Source organism: Diadema antillarum, unplaced genomic scaffold, assembly GCF_040938485.1.
Source record: "Diadema antillarum isolate AM-2024a unplaced genomic scaffold, OU_Dant_1.0 scf00000027, whole genome shotgun sequence".
Classification (NCBI taxonomy): domain Eukaryota; kingdom Metazoa; phylum Echinodermata; class Echinoidea; order Diadematoida; family Diadematidae; genus Diadema; species Diadema antillarum.
Genome location: NW_027270916.1, coordinates 1564456 through 1581386, shown reverse-complemented (window position 1 = coordinate 1581386; position 16931 = coordinate 1564456). Strand labels below are relative to the sequence as shown.

At 35.4% G+C, this 16931-nt stretch overlaps 1 protein-coding gene across 2 annotated transcripts in view; it reads right to left on the bottom strand.

The window, feature by feature from the left end:
* The window catches only part of LOC139735375 (uncharacterized), an 82899-nt gene that overhangs the window by 17188 nt on the left and 48780 nt on the right, over positions 1 to 16931 (bottom strand). For both annotated transcript variants that reach the window (XM_071646127.1, XM_071646133.1), the window contains exon 3: positions 11398 to 11579. In XM_071646127.1, the coding sequence (XP_071502228.1) occupies positions 11398 to 11579 (182 nt within the window). The remainder of the gene's footprint in view (positions 1 to 11397; positions 11580 to 16931) is intronic.

The following is a 16931-nucleotide window of genomic DNA, read 5'->3' as shown; positions in this document are numbered from 1 at the left end:
GAAACATAATTGATATTGACAACCACCTTTAACCAGATTTTTACCTCCACCTTCAGGTGAAACCTAGTCAGCGGAGGTTACATTTTCGGTTCTGTGTTTGTCTGTCTGTTTGTGTACATAATAATTTGAGAACAGATGAACAAATTTTCATCAAACTTTCAGAGTGTGTTCATAATGAGGTAATAAATAAATAACTGTTGGGGTCATGAGGTCAAAGGTCATAGGGGTCATAAGGGACATGAAATAAGCTTAATCTCCCAATAACTCAAGAAAGGATGATTAGATTTTCACCAAACTTGCAGGGTGCCTTTATAATGATGTGAGAAAGAAACTATTAAATTTGGGGGTCATGAGGTCAAAGGTCATAGGTCGCAGGGTCATTACGGTCATAAAATAGGCTTGATTTCCCAATAACTCAAGAATGGATGATCAGATCTTTACCAAACTTGCAGGATGTCTGCATTATAAAGTATTAGAAAGCAAGAAATTTAACAAAACCCATTTGGATCATGACGTCAAGGCATTGGATTATAAAGGACAAGCTCCCAATAACTCAACAACGGATGATCAGATTTTCACCATATGTACTGTGTAGATGTTCCTGTACCTCTATGTTTGCATTTAAGATACTGCCTACAACATGGTGATATTTAAATCATGGCTGCTTAGTGGCAGAGGTCTGCTTTCTTGGAATGCTATTCTTGTTTTACATGAATGTGAACATTGCAGTATTGGAGAACTGCTTGCATAACAACCATACTTAAATCTCAACAAATGGAAGTATTGTTATGCAATGCTTTTTTAAGCTTGCTGTTACATCTTTCCCCTTCTTCTCCCCTATGTACTGTATACGCCATATATTTCGCGAGTCTAAATTTTCACGAATCGAGAATTCCCGATGATTTCGCGAGTGGTTAAATTCGCGATAGTGGAGTCTTGTGCTGAACAGAGAAATGTACAAGCGTACCGTACGTCACATCCACATCGGGATCAGAGTCAATATTTTTGCATGTCTTTAATTTCGCGAAAAGCACCTGATTCGCAAAATTCGTGAAATATTCGGCGTATACAGTACACATGTACCCTCATGTACATACACATACACATTCAATAGCCAATACAGATGTTGCAAGAAATGTACCTTTACTGTTTACTCCCCTTTACTCCCCCCTGTATACGGGAAAGTCTCCCTGAACTTTAACTGGGCAAGTGTCACGGTCCTTGAATTCTCTGTCTGTACGTGTTTTAAAACACAACACCTTTATACTGAGTGGTCCGGCTATCCCCTGGTGATCTGTTGTAATTGCGTACTAGTAATTATTGTAAGTGTGACCAAGAAGGGTCTAATTGTACCAAATTTTGTATTGTATATTGAAACCCCACACACATTTGCACTTTGCACACACACCTGCACAGTAGTATGCACTTGCAAAATGCACATTAGCACCTATGCAGTTGTTGTCTCTCAAATCTCCGGTAATTTACATCTCTGTATTACGGAATGGCGTCGTCACATGTGAATACCCCCGATATTCCTGCTGACATTATGCCTATGCGCGACAGTAAATATTACACACCCCTTGAATTCAATGATATTGTATCGTATAGTTCAGATAATATTTCACTTCTTCATATAAACTCTAGGAGTTTGAATAAAAATTTTGAATATATGGAAAATCTTTTGCACTCTTTAAACAATTTTGAATTTTCTGTTATTGGAATAAGTGAAACTTGGTTACATCAAAACTCCCCAGATATCTTTAATTTACCCAATCATAAATTAGTTAGGGCTGATCGTCAAGGAAAAAGGGGTGGCGGTGTTGCGTTTTATATTGCGCAAAATTTACAGTTCAAAATCCGTTCTGAAATCACGTTAAGATATGCAGAAACGTTATTTATTGAAATTGAGAACCCAATCTCTAAAAACGTTATTATAGGTTTAATTTATCGACCTCCTGATCTGAATTGTGAATTATTTTGTGATGAATTGGATTTATATCTCCATAAGATAGGTAATGAAAGCAAACATGTTTTTATTTTTGGTGATTTCAACATTAACTTTTCCCCCACATCCGATAACAATAATTCCCTTAATTTTATGCATTTAATGTATTCATATGGTTTTATGTCGATTATCAATAAACCCACCAGGATAAATCCACACTCGTCAACTCAGATTGATAATATATTTTCGAATGTGTATAATAATACAATTATGGGGGGTATATTATGTTCTGAAGTTTCTGACCATTTACCAATATTTTCAATTTGTGAATGTAAAGTGGGTCGCAATAAATTACATGATAAAATATGGTACTATAAAGAGTCAAAACGTAATGTGGAATTATTGAAACAGAATTTATTTTTAGAGGAATGGACAGATATTTATAGTATTAACAATGTTAATTTGGTATATAAATGTTTTAATGATAAATTGTTGTATTATTATGAAAATAATATTCCTTTATGCAGAATAAAAAGTAACCGAAATAAACCAAGAAATCCTTGGATTACAAAAGGTATTTTGAAATCCATAAACACTCGTAATTTTTTGTATAAGTTACATATTCGTAACCCAACTGAATCTAATTTGAATATGTATAAAGTTTATCGAAATAAATTGACAAAATTGATTCGTTTATCCCGCAGATTATATTTTTCTGATAGAATGAAAAAGGTTTCTTCGAATATTAATGCAACATGGAAAATTATTAAAGAGGTCCTAGGTAAAAAGCCTGATTCTCCGCCAACGGATGATATCACATTAAACGGTATTAAAATAAATGATCCTAATATGTATGCTAATTCATTTAACTCATTTTTCGTTAATATCGGTCCGGAACTTGCTACTAAAATTAGCAATACTTCTGCTCATTTTACAGATTATCTTTTTGACCAAAATCAAGAGTCTATTTATTTTAACCCAACAAGTCCCAGTGAAATCATTAGTATCACTAAATCTTTAAATAGCTCTAAATCTTGTGGTTCTGATAAAATAAGTATGATGTTATTGAAAGAAATAGTTTATCCACTCGCAGAACCGTTAAGTTATATATTTAATCTTTCTTTATCACAAGGTATTTTCCCTGACCTGCTGAAAATAGCGAAAGTTAATCCTGTACATAAAAAAGATGATCCTCATGAAATTAGCAATTATCGTCCTATTTCTTTATTGCCTAGTATATCCAAAATCTTAGAAAAAATTGTTTATAATAGACTTCTTAAATTTATTAATAAGTATGATTTACTTATTCCCAATCAATATGGTTTCAGAAAAAATTATTCAACTGATTTAGCACTAATACAAATTTATGACAAAATCACGAGTGCTTTTGCAAACAAAGAACATGTTGCAGGTATATTTTGCGATTTGAGTAAAGCATTCGATACTCTTGATCATTCTATTTTACTCACCAAACTTATTCATTACGGTATTCGAGGACAAGCACTTTTATGGCTTAAAGATTATCTAACTAATAGAAGACAATATGTTATTTTTAATGGTTGTGAATCTGACCCCCTTTTAATTAAATGTGGTGTTCCTCAAGGCTCAATTTTAGGCCCATTATTATTCCTTCTTTATGTTAATGATATCATAAATACATCCTCTCTTCTCTCTTTTGTTCTATTTGCTGATGATACGAATATATTTTATTCTCATAAAGATCTTAAGATTTTAAATGACACTTTAAATATTGAAATTAGTAAAGTATCAAATTGGTTTAAGTCTAATAAACTTTCTTTGAATATAAAAAAGACTCATTTTATTCATTTCAAACTTCATTCTCATAATGAAGATACGTTGATACATATTAACATTGATGATATCCCATTAGAAAAGAAAATGAATTCAAAATTTCTAGGAGTATATATAGATGAAAGTTTGACTTGGAATGAGCATTTACATTATGTTACAATGTGTATTTCTAGAAATATAGGGATAATTTTCAAGCTGAAGTTCTTTCTTCCTCGTTCAACTTTATTTCTATTATATAATTCCTTAATTCTCCCATATATAAGTTATTGCAATGTTGTATGGGGCACTTGCGGCTCTACCAAAATAAATTCTATATTTAAATTACAAAAGAAAGTTATACGTATTTGTACAGGATCGCATTTTCTGGCTCATACTGATTCTTTATTTCATGAGCTTAAAACATTGAAGGTTTTTGATTTGAATATTATTCAAGTAGCAGTAATTATGTTCAAATATATACATCATCAACTTCCATCATCGTTTGATAACATGTTTAGGTTCAATACTTCTGTCCATTCGTACCCTACTCGTATATGTAGAAATTTCCACCTTTTGAATCCCAAATTATTAGTGACACACAAATCTATAAGACATTCGGGTCCGGATATTTGGAATAATCTCCCGGATAATATAAAGTCTTGTTCAAGTATTTATTCTTTGAAAGCTTCACTTAAACGATATTTGATACAATTATATTCTCCAAACCAATTGAGCTAACAAATATTTATAGTATAGATTGTCATCTTATTGTCAATCTCAATTTTCTTCCTACAACTGCATCTTGCACTCTCACCTGCAACTGCACTGCACTCACCTGATCACCTTCCTCCAAGAGAGTTATGTCGTTGGATAGTCATTTTATGAGGCCTCCATCCATTTCAAGCTTAATCGCTTATGATGGTGGTCTCCTGCATTCAATTATCTCTGCTGTTTACTGAAAAATACTGTATATTTTATTTTATGTTTCTGTGTATCTACATTGCTCAATGCAATCACCTATGTGAATCTATTTATGTACTGTTATCGATTTATTTCACTGCAATTGTTATTCTTTGTCTTTGTACTTTTTGAAGTTTGCATTCAAATTGCATCTGATTGAATGCAGAAATAAAAGCAAACAAACAAACAAACATACAATGTCATAAATATACATCGAATACATCCATAATGAAAAAAAAAACATATTACACCCTTGAAATATGCAAAATTCATTTAATTCAAAGCTACGTGATTGCTCTCTCTAATCAATTACTTCTTGAAATTATAGTGGCCACATATAGTGTAAATCAGAGAAACACACAATGCACATTATACATGTGAAATTGAAAAGCTAGTATGGCAATTAGTTCTTCAAGATCAGGATGCACTTTGTAAGTGACAAGCGTCAAATATGCATGATACTCCCCATCACCTTAATGGCTTGGCTCTTGAATGGAAACCAAGGATGTGAAGGAGACAAATTAGCACTATGGTGAATTGGACAGAGCTTATACAAAGGAGTGAGAGAAAGAGAAGTGAAAGACAAGAGAGAAGCAAAAGATGACAAGAGCATTTAAAGAAAAGAGAGAGAGTTGGGGAAAAGACATTAAGAGAGTGAGAAAGCTTATTAATCATTAGATAGAGGGAGAGACACCATGAAAGTATAGACCAATGCTGTCAAAGTGAGGAAGAGAGAGAGAGACAGAGACAGAGAGACAGACAGACATATGCACAGTGCAGGGACATGTACATTGTTCTTCAAGGACATAATTATGCATGCAGTGACACAAGGAATATTAATTAATCATGAGGCTCCCCAAGTAGGCTGGATTATTCATAGCATCATGCATCTGCAGCATGAACACCTCAACATGTTCACGACTTATCCCAAGTGTGTACAGCCAGGGTTCCATGGGGGCAAAATGATAATGTGTTGGAGCATGCTTTGCTAACACGTGAGGGTGGCTCTAAAAAGAAAGCTAGCTGCACTGACTACTATGGTATACAGATGATATCAGACACCAAAAACCTGTAGCATCAAGTAACAAGAGTTTTATGCTGGCTTGACAAATTTTGAATTTTTTTTTTGGTGTGTGTGTTTTATTGATTTTCAAAAACAAATCATACATAAAATTAAAACAATCAAAGCAAAAAAAAAAAACAAACAAAAAAAACAATTTGACCTGAAGTGGTGAGCAGCATGGATTGTATTCCACTCTGACTTAAAAGGAAACTCTATGTCAAGCTGACTTTGATAATCAGAAGAAGTGAGGGGAACAGAGCAGTGAAAATTTCTTTTCTTCAGATTCCCCACCCCCCCCCCCCAAAAAAAAAAACACAATAAAACAAACTGTAAAATAAATGGAAATCATCAAATCACATCTATTCTTGCACAACACTGTTGAAAGCTTCCATCATATTTTGCAAAGTCTATGAACTGCTGATACTATTGCCTAAAAATCTCAAAGATTGGTTTATGGATGCAACAACATTTTTTTTTGGCAACAGTTTTTCTCGAAAAATAGACATCAATACCAATTCATTCTTTTTTTATTCTGAACAGATTTCAAGCAAGAGGTACAATCAATTATTTCATTAATTGATTCACTTAAACAAATAAGGAAAAAAAGGTTAAGATATGTGTACAATTGCAAATGGAAGACTTGTAAATCACAGAAACCATCACCACATCTTATCTAATTTGCATGTATGTGGTTGGGACTGATATCACCCCTTCATCAAACCATGAATTTTTTATTTCCATTACTCTAATCTCTTTTGTATCATTTTAATGAAATTTCCCTTATCTATGTTAAAACCAAATTTATTCTATTCAATAAAGTCACTGGTAAAATTGAATGGAACTTCTTTGAAACCATTGTTGATACCATGGGAAGTCTTACTAACCAGTAGTAATGGCAACATTAAACTTTACAAAATTGTAAGTTACTTGACACAAAATGGAATGAATAAAAAATGAGCTATAGAATAAACCCTTCTTTCTCAGCTCTCCAGGGAACCAACTTGTTTCTTTACATGGTCATAGACTTTGTTCACATGTCCTACATCAGAAGCAAAGAATGTCCAGAGATTTAGCAATCACAGTAGTGTAGATCCTGGAGCAAGATTACAGTAGATATGAACAATTACACAAGCTTAGCAACTGTACCTACTGAAAAACATAGGACTTTTTTTCTGAGGCTACTTTCCTTCCCATTGATGAATTATGATTTCCAAAAAACAAAGGGATTTCATATCACACCTCTTTGACAATACAGCTGTGGGGGTATTTAGCATTTCCACACATAAGCTTCACAGATCACCTGCTCTTCTAGGCAAATTAACATACAATTTTTGCCTAGAGTGTGCTTCTTGTTGCTAATGGATTTAAGTTTGCAGGAAAGAAATTCTGTTTTTAATTTACTTGATCCAATAGCCAATGGCTCCTTCAATAAGATTTTCACCCTAGCAAATATCTCTGAAATTGCAGGTTAATAAGATTTAAACCTTCTCTACGCAGAGAGGGGATAGCAGACATTCTATAGTATGTGGACTTCACAGATGCATGGAAGGATGACTGACACACCACTGCACTGTCATTAACACACAGCTATCCTGGAGTCCTGCTGGAATGTTTGTCTGGGAATTATATTGTGGGTCTGGCACAGGAAAAAAAAAAGGCGATAAAGAAGAAGGAAAATACATGAAATGATGATGTATATGCCAGCCCATTTTATGGCCTAAAGGGCATAGACAGACATCATCTGGTCTGTTTGAGTGTACTATGCAACATGAGAACCCTATGCTGCAAGAGTATGTAAATGTTGGTGTCTAGTGTGAGGCATTCACTGGATTGCTGACTGTGTTGACAACATATCCAGTCAAAAGATGCAAAACATAGGCTGCGTTCATGCGAAACTAGAATTGCGTTTCTAAACACGTTTAGTCGCTAAACGTGTTTAAACGTGTTTAGATGCGTTGCGTTCATGCGATTTTTCCATTTAAACGCGTTTCAAAATGCCGATCTGAAACGCGGAAAAAAGGGCGTTTTGAATCATGATTCTGCCAGAATCACGATCGCAGAAACCGCATGAACGCAACCGTGATTTCAATCATGATTCTATGACGTCATTGTGTGCTGTGCGCATGCGTGTTTCATGGGGTATCCCATGCACAGCTTCTAGGTCTGTTCGTGCGCTTGTGTACGTCTTATGAATCGTGTGTTTTATTGGTACCATACTTGCACTTGTTTGTTTAGACATCAACGCCATACACCATTTCTATGCTAGTATCTAACGTTAACTATTTAATATAATAATGCATGTAATTACTCTCCGATTGAGTTGATAAAAGTAATAGCTGCAGCGCTGTGTCTACCAAGGGAAACAATTGGAGAGATGAAGAATTAGGATTATTCCTCGATCTGTTCCTCCATCTGTGGGCAGAGCCTGAATGCCACAGCTTATCGGAAAGTATTCGACGAAATAAAAACGTAAAGGCCTGTACAGCTGAAATAAGGAGGTCTGGCTCGAGTTGCAGAGACAAGGTCAAACTGTGCAGTGCGCTGCGCAATGGCAAAGGATGAGCTGAGCCAGAATCAGCATTGCAAAAGCCCGCATGAACGCTCTTCCGCTGAGACCGTGATTTGAAACACCGTTTTGAATCATGATTCATGTTTGTGATTCTGGCTACGAAATTCGCATGAACACGGCCATAGTATACCCTGAACAAACAGTTGCACAAGAGAATAGAGAGAGAGAGAGAGAGCTGAGAGAGAGTGAGAGATAAGGGGGTGGAGAAGAGATGTCTTAAATAAAATTTACAATCACTCATTGCAAAGTAGCCCATTTTCTTCCACATGGAATGGCCACAGATTTGGAATAATTGTGACCCTCCATCACAAAACAAACAAAAAGTCACCAGACATGGATTTTTAGTTAAGAGAAGATTCTGAAAGAGCAGACTTTAAGCTTTAAAATGATGCAAAATTCAATTCAAATGGACTCTCCTTACCTATCCTAATATTGGAAAGAAAGCACGCATTCTGGAAAGTGTGAACTGAGAAAAGAGGCTCTGAAGTACAGGGTCTACTCAAGTGCCTAATCTTTACCAAGCCAAGCTAGCTGTGTGATGAATGGAACAAAAAACAGGATGTCAACCACTGGAGCAACAACAATAAAGGGATTATAAGATTAAGCTGAAATTAAGCATGCTTTATCAACACATTCTGTAGATGATTAAAGCCAACTTTCAAAGTAGTTGCATCATACTTTCCAAAGTTAATAGAGTTGAAAGTGAAGAGTATGGAAAGGGTTTTTCAAGAAATAAAAAGGGGACTCTTCAAGGCACACCTTTTCAAACTATTCTACCAGAAAGTGTTCGAGAAAAACTGCTAAAAACACAATTTCCTGTTAGTTTTATGATTCCAAACTTTAGTATAATGTAGAAGAAGACTTGCTCTTTCAGAAAATATAAAAAACTAAGGATTGGCTGGGTTGACCTGTTTTACCTAATTTCAGTCCTCACACAAAATCAATGAGTGTGACTTTTTGTTGGTTTTGTGATGCACGGTCACAATTAATTATGAGGTCCAGCTGATATTACACTGAAATGAAAACAGGGTTATATCATGTTGTCAACTACCAAAAGTAAATCATTTTTTTTTCTCACACTGACATATTATATCTATGCCTTTGACACACTCCATATTCTGCTTTCTAAGAAATATTGGGGGAACGAGCTTTCCCTCATACAGGACCAGCACTGTGAAATTTACTTCCACATGAGCTGAAAGACTCAAACTCTGTAAAGTCTTTTGGGAGCCACCTAAAATCCCACTTGTAGTTGTTTAAGTCTGTGTTTTGAAGAAAGGCATTCATATCTTCTCCTTCTTTTGTGTTATTTTCAGTTTTTTTTTGCTCAAGTGCCTTGAGTAGTTAATCTGAATGGAAAATGGCATCATAGAAATTGTATGTATCATAATTATCATTACTACTACTCTACCATGGCAATGGATATTTCCATGTTTTCTATGTGTATTACGAGTACTTTCAAATTGACATTCACTACTGCAAAAAAAAAAAAAAAAACTTTATCACTACCTTTTGTGCTTTCTACCACACATCTGCCATGTCAGTTTAAGGGGATCTATTCTCTACCTCCTTGGATATGAGTTAGTGGGAATTAAATTTCCAATCTTGATTTATTTGGGAATGATATTAAGAAATCAATGCAACAGATCATCAACAATATGGGTGATATTAGAGAATAGATGAGAAACTTGAAAACTACATTGAATATCAGTGAGTCATAGAAACCTGGGAACCTCAATATGGTAACAAGATCACAAGAGATTCACATACATGTGTAGGAGAAAATTCTATGATCATTATGTACACAAAGAGATCAAAAACAGGATACATCTTTATAAAGGGATCAGTTTTCTGTTTTCCATGATATGCATCAACATCATTTCCGTATTACAACCTGCTTAGAGTTATAAGCATGTTCCTTTCAATTGTGGGAAAATTTAGACTTTAGGGACATACTAAAAGCAAAGCATATCAGAAAATGCTGCCTTTATTTCCTTGCAGCCCATCCTTAATTAAAATTTCATGAGAGCTGGGGAATTGTGGCTTTGATACTAAATTGCATGGACACTATCAAGACTTGATAGCTATGGAGATAGACCTTTGTTAATTATCTTAAGATATTACTGTGAGAAATTCATCAATGCTGTATGCCATGAACTTTTTTTCCTTTACCTGGTGGTACACTGTACAATGAGTCCCAGTCATGGCACAAGAGTCATTTGAAAGCTAAATGCTATGATGCTAAAACACTATGAAGAGCAATTCTGGCTAGAGCTAGAGGGGGGTAGGGATACTAAATATTACTTTGAAAGCTAGATTTGTAGCTATAAAAACTGGAAAGTGTCAAGCAGCAATGCACAGATGGCACAAATTGTATTCAGGATGTTGAATCTCAGAGTTGTTTATTTGTTTGTACCTCTTCACTTCTTAATTTTACAGTTATTGTTTTGCCACAGTTCTGTGGAACCCAAACTCAGCACAAATGCTGGTTGAATTGCACATTCTACACAAACCCACTTATACTATGTGACAAACACATTTTCCACTTTGCGTTTCTCACTGTTCAAGGTCAGAAAGAACACATTATCACAACCTGACAGCTTAGATAAGTTCATAACAGTAATCAATTTACCAATAACTGCACACATGGTCCACCGCTGCAAAGTTTTCAGTGCTCAAATTTTTCTATCTGCTTCACACAAACAAGATATGCCGATCTTGTGCGAAAAGGCAGTAACGTCAGAGAGCATTTTTGCACATTTCCAATTGAAAATAAGGAGACAAAATATCCCGTCTTCTCTCTGAAATGTGTATTTGAATATCATCTCATCGAGTCAAGAATTCTTTGATATGATACTGTGAAAAACATTATATAGGCCTAGTCAGTTGGGGCAGGCAAATTTCTAACTATAGTTATTCTTCAAGATTAATTTGAAGTTTTGAACTTCAGAACTTCAGTGATTAGCTTGTATTCTAGATGGACTGAAAATTGGTGATCGGGGGGGGGGGGGGGGGGGGGGGGGGGGGGGGGGCACAGAGGAGATGGCTTGGGTACGGATTGGGACTCACCACAGATTGCCAGTCCAGCACTGGTCAGGACCACTCGCTTTACTTTCCCATTGGCCACCACTGCCTTCAGGACATTGGTCACCCCTTCCACCGCCGGCTTGATGACCACATTCTCATCCGCAGGAACAGACAGGGGGAAGGGAGATGCTGTGTGAATGACATACATACAGCCATCCACTGCACTGCATCATGGAAAACAAATATAACAAAGAAAAGCAGCTGATAATGTTAATAAACATGATGAGGCGAAAAGTGAAAACAACAACATAAATAATTCTACCACTAGTCCTCCTACTATGCTACAACTAATTTTGATAATGGTGATGATGACGATGATGATAACGATGATGATGATGATGATGATAATAACAACAACAACAAAGAGACATCAAAGAACAAACATCATGATCATGGATGTTTGGCACTAATGATCTCCCGCTTTAGATGCTAAATCTTGCTATTTTGAGAAAAATACATATCCTGCAACTTCACAAGGTAGACAGTTAAATGTCAATGAATGAATTCATGATAAAAATTCTCTATTGCAACTGTTACTTGTCTGATAAACTGACATGGGAAAAGAATATGCCCGGTTTAACAGAAACCTGCATTCCAGATAGCAATAAGTATCTTTATGAATACTTTGAATCTTTATGAATAATGATCCCCTGTTGAAACCAACTCAGCTGGTCGGGGTTTTCCACCACATGATGTGGAAATAAATTCAATTCAATGCAATCCAGTTCAACAGTTCATTTTCACAAAAAACTCCCAAATTTGTTCTGGCCATGAAACTGTAATGTGGGTTTATTTCTGATATTCCATATCGGGACAATCCCCCCCCCCCTCCAAATACTGGTTAATAATACGGTTAGAGTAAAGATTAGGGTTAGGGTTAGGTTTAGGGTTAAGATAATATTCAGGATCAAAATTAGGTCAAGGGTCTAGGGTAATTGTTCAGGGGGTAATTGTCCTAGAACTGTGATATCCACATGCCAGCCAACTGCAACAAAACATTACAACCTTGCTCATGATCTTGCTTGCTGAACTATCAAGTCAGAGCAAGAAGGTTTTATACATGGAGTTCCAACTGGCTGTAATTATTCAAACAATTGTCAGATTTCTATCGATGTACAAAAAGAATTCCACAGGTGCACTTGTGCCTTTGATGATCGATGTTCCAAGCCGCCATCTTGCTGAGCAATCTGAAGATTCATTTTGAACGTTATCATTACGTTGGCCATATTTTGCTTATTTATTTATTGAATGACATGAAATTTCACTTGATAATAAAGCATGTAAAACAAAAGTAAATTCCATTCAGAAATTTGCTCAAAAGTGTAAATCAGAGCTGTATTATGTGAAAATGTTTAAAACCGTACCATCCTAGAAAGCTGGTTTTATCACTTTTCCACTTAATTTCCCCAAATAAAACTAATATGTAATAATCTTCAAGTATAATTCTTTATTGATAGATATATCAGATTAGTGCCCGGGTATGCCCAGTCGAGTAATTTTCATCTTCATTTCAGCATTTTTTCCTCAATTTCTGTTCGCGCATCCTCGTGTCTGTACCACCTACCTTTTATAAGAAGGGATAGCGAAAAGTAATTACCATCACAAAGACATATCTTCCTTTGAAAGTGGCTGGTGATTATGCAATGAGACACTGGTCCATTGTCTTCGCATTGGCGCGGCAGATCCTGTTTGGCACATGCTTCAAATATTTTTGAGCTGCGGCTTCGAACATAGATCAAAAGGAATAACTCTGTTGTTACTCTATCTCTTTAACCTCCTTGGTCAGAGTAAAGCTTCGTAGCCTGGTGAATTTCTGCCAGGATTATGAAACATGATTCTATTAACAAGGTCTTTACTTTCAATTTGTAATACTTGTACCCTGATGTTTCACTCTTCTTTGAGATAGTTAAGTGAGGTTTTATTTCCTAATGGCTTTTCATGACAGACTGCTGTATGTTCCCATATATAAACATAACATAAAATATATTATAACATATAACATAACATAACATTTTAACATAATATAACATAACATAACATAAAATAACATAACATTTAGGATAACCCAACATTAACAAAACATAACATATTAAAACATCATGACCATATGTGTTGACATCACATGATGCGAGTTGTCATTTTATTAGTCAGCAGCTGAGCCAAATTTTTAAGAGCAGGCAAAGAATACTGTGAACATATTTTAAAAGCAAATTCTCTTTTTCAGATGCTCATATTGCAGATGAGTTAAAACAGAGCAGATGTGCAGGTGATCTCCATTTCTGTCTCATCTTTCCACTTCAGTGGAATCTTTTACAGGGCTATGAATGCCTGCATCTCAGACATGGTCCAACAGACTTGCACGATTCAATGCTCCAGGGCTGATCAATCATGCAAGTGTGATGCCTTCATATCAACCTAGTCATACAAGTGTAGCTCTTGGTTATGCTTGTACCATTACAAGTTATACTAATACACTATAAGCTTCTTCAGACACCACCATTGCTGCTACAATTACAACATATAATTTGATATAATACATTTATGGAGTGCTTCATATATATGAATACTCTAAGAGAATCTACACACAGCAGTCTTCGCATAATCAGGTACCCCTTAATAGAGTAATCTGCTTAATTGACACACAGGATGAACAAACAGTTTTGAGGTGCGTTACATTCATCCGACAATCACATCAGCATTTTGATTAAATAGGCAGAAAATTTCTAGTTAAACCTGTTTATTTGCATAGTTTCAAGCAGAAGTCTTTGAAATGGGCGTAAATGGAAAATTCTCAAGAAACCTTAAGGTTCTGAAAGACAATAGAGCACTTAGGCTTAGCATGTTCAATGAGCAGGACATACACGATGGATTGGTCATATCACAGGCCAGTAACTAAGATTTTCATGGGGTGAAAAAGTGGACCTTTTGATAAAGATATCTGTACAGGGTGTATGTACAATGTATACATACATTTAAACAGGCTTTCAGACATGCAAAAAAGATATTCCTAGTTTTATGACATTCGTGAATCAAGAACACATGAGAAAGGGTGAATCGCCCGAAAATTTGCTGTTGGTATTGACAGCATGAACTTGAGTTCTGTTCTTTTATTTTTATGTTATTGCACCAACACATGGACAACTTAATATACTTGTTTGGCAAAATAAACAACAGTGAATGAAGTGCTGACAGATATCAGGAAAATGCAAAGTGGACCCTCCTTGTGAGCGAGAGGCTCAATCTAACCCCCCAGACCTCTCCCCAGTTACAAGTCTGTATCATTACAAGTAAATGCAGAAAATGCATTTGCTTGTAATAAATTCTGTGAATGCCCTATATAAATCTTAGCACGAGCAACATACCTCTACATGCACAGTGACACACTGATCATTTCTACATGCATGAGCCTAGCCAGCTCTCAAGAAAAACGAAGAATACACTAACTCGGCTGAGACTCTAAACCTGTCTTCATTCCGTTAACTGAAAAATAAACTTTTGGTTGCAGTAGAATTGCAGCAGCATGTGACTGCATGCCAAGAAAAATAGTCTAGCTGCACATGACACATTATGCTAAGTAGCAAAAGCCATGCATGGGGCTCGGATGACATGATGTTGGGGCTACATTCATGCAGATTGTTTACAAATCTATGCTGCAGACTCACGTAAATGGGAAATAAAAGAAAGAGTATGAGAGAGAGAGTTAAAATCTTGTTGACAAGTCATATGACAATGTATGTCCCTGCTGCATATCATTAAAATGATATGAAAGTCAAAACAAAAAAAAGTTTGGGTTGTTGTTTTTTTCAACAAGATCTACATAACTGCACCACCATACAAGAGGCATTAAGTGCCAATTGCATTTTTGTGATGAGCATTGGCATGATCATGTGACTTGTATATAAACCAATAGGAGAGTTGCAGGTGATGACATCACTGCCTCTCTTTATTTCCACATAGGTTCGGTTATTGAGTGAAAATATCTGAAACTTTAAAATCCCATAATTTCAATCTAATGATTGACTTTGATAAGACTTCTTTCATTTTGTTTATCTGATTATACTCAAGTCATTCTCCTAAACTTTAACATGGTGTGAAATTTGCACTTTGAAGTACAAATGTCTTTTTCAATTGCATTAAATCAATTTTAGTGCAATAAATGTACTATACTAGATTTAGCATTATTTCATTTCAAATCTGACTTTCGCGAGGTTTTTATTTTCGCGAATTTCGCGAGTCAGGTGCTATTCGCAATATTAAAGACACATGAAAATATTGACTCTGATCAAGCTATGAATGTGACGTACGCTTAAATACATTTCTCCATTCGGTACAGGACTACACGATCGCTAACCAATCGCGAAATCGTCGGGAAGTTCCGATTCACGAAAATTTAGACTCACGAAATATATGGCGTATACAGTATTTCATTTTGTAGAAGACAAATAAACATCTATTGTGTGAACTTATAAAAGCATTATATTGTATTACATTATATCATATTGTACTGTATTGTGTTTTTTTTTTTTTTGCAAGCCACTATTAAGGACACATTGCATCATTAAAGGACAAGTTCACCTTCAGTACATGTGGATTGAGTGAATGCAACAATATAAGTAGAACACATCAGTGAAAGTTTGAGGAAAATCTGACAATCCGTTCAAAAGTTATGAATTTTTAAAGTATCTGCGCAATTACTGCTGGATGAGAAGACTACTTCAGTGTGTGATGTCACATGCATACAACGATATAATAAAAAATAAAAAGAGAATTTCACAAAATTTTACTTTTTGAATAAAGTGCACATTTCTTGGACTTGTTACTGATGTATGTTAAAGAAAAATTATTCCCCTCGCCTTCTAAAAGAGAGAAGTCGAGTGTTCTTTTGTTATGTCAGAAAAGTGAAAATAAGGTGAATTTTCTTTATACTTTCTTTATACCGTTGTACTCATGTGACATCACAAGCTATAGTAGTCTTCTCATCCAGCCATGACTGAGCAGAAACTTTAAAAATTCTTAACTTTTGAACGGATTGTCGGATTTTCCTCAAGCTCTCACTGATGTGTTCTACTAATATTGCTGCATTTACTCAACCCACATGTCTATGAACGTGAACTTGTCCTTTAACTGACAACATGCTATGGCAGATGAATTTTTACTGCTTTAGATTCACACATATTCTTCAACACTCAATCACTCAGACATGAGCATGGCAGCTCTGAATGAAATTTACACATGATATTTAACTCATTTAAGACTAGTCTTGAGTATGATCAGGCAGGTGTCTATGGGAAATGTATGTTTCTGTATAGCAAACTCTATTTATCCTAAACAGGTCAAAAGCATACAATGAGTTTGAAAACAGAAACGTAAAAATGACAAGTTGTTGAGCAAGTAGGAACCCAGAATTTGAGGAAGTTAAAGAGCTCTGCAAAAATCAGGAAATAATTATCTCTGCAAAGTAGGAAGGTAACAGAATAAAATGTAGCTATATGAATAGGAAGAAGGGAAACAAAATG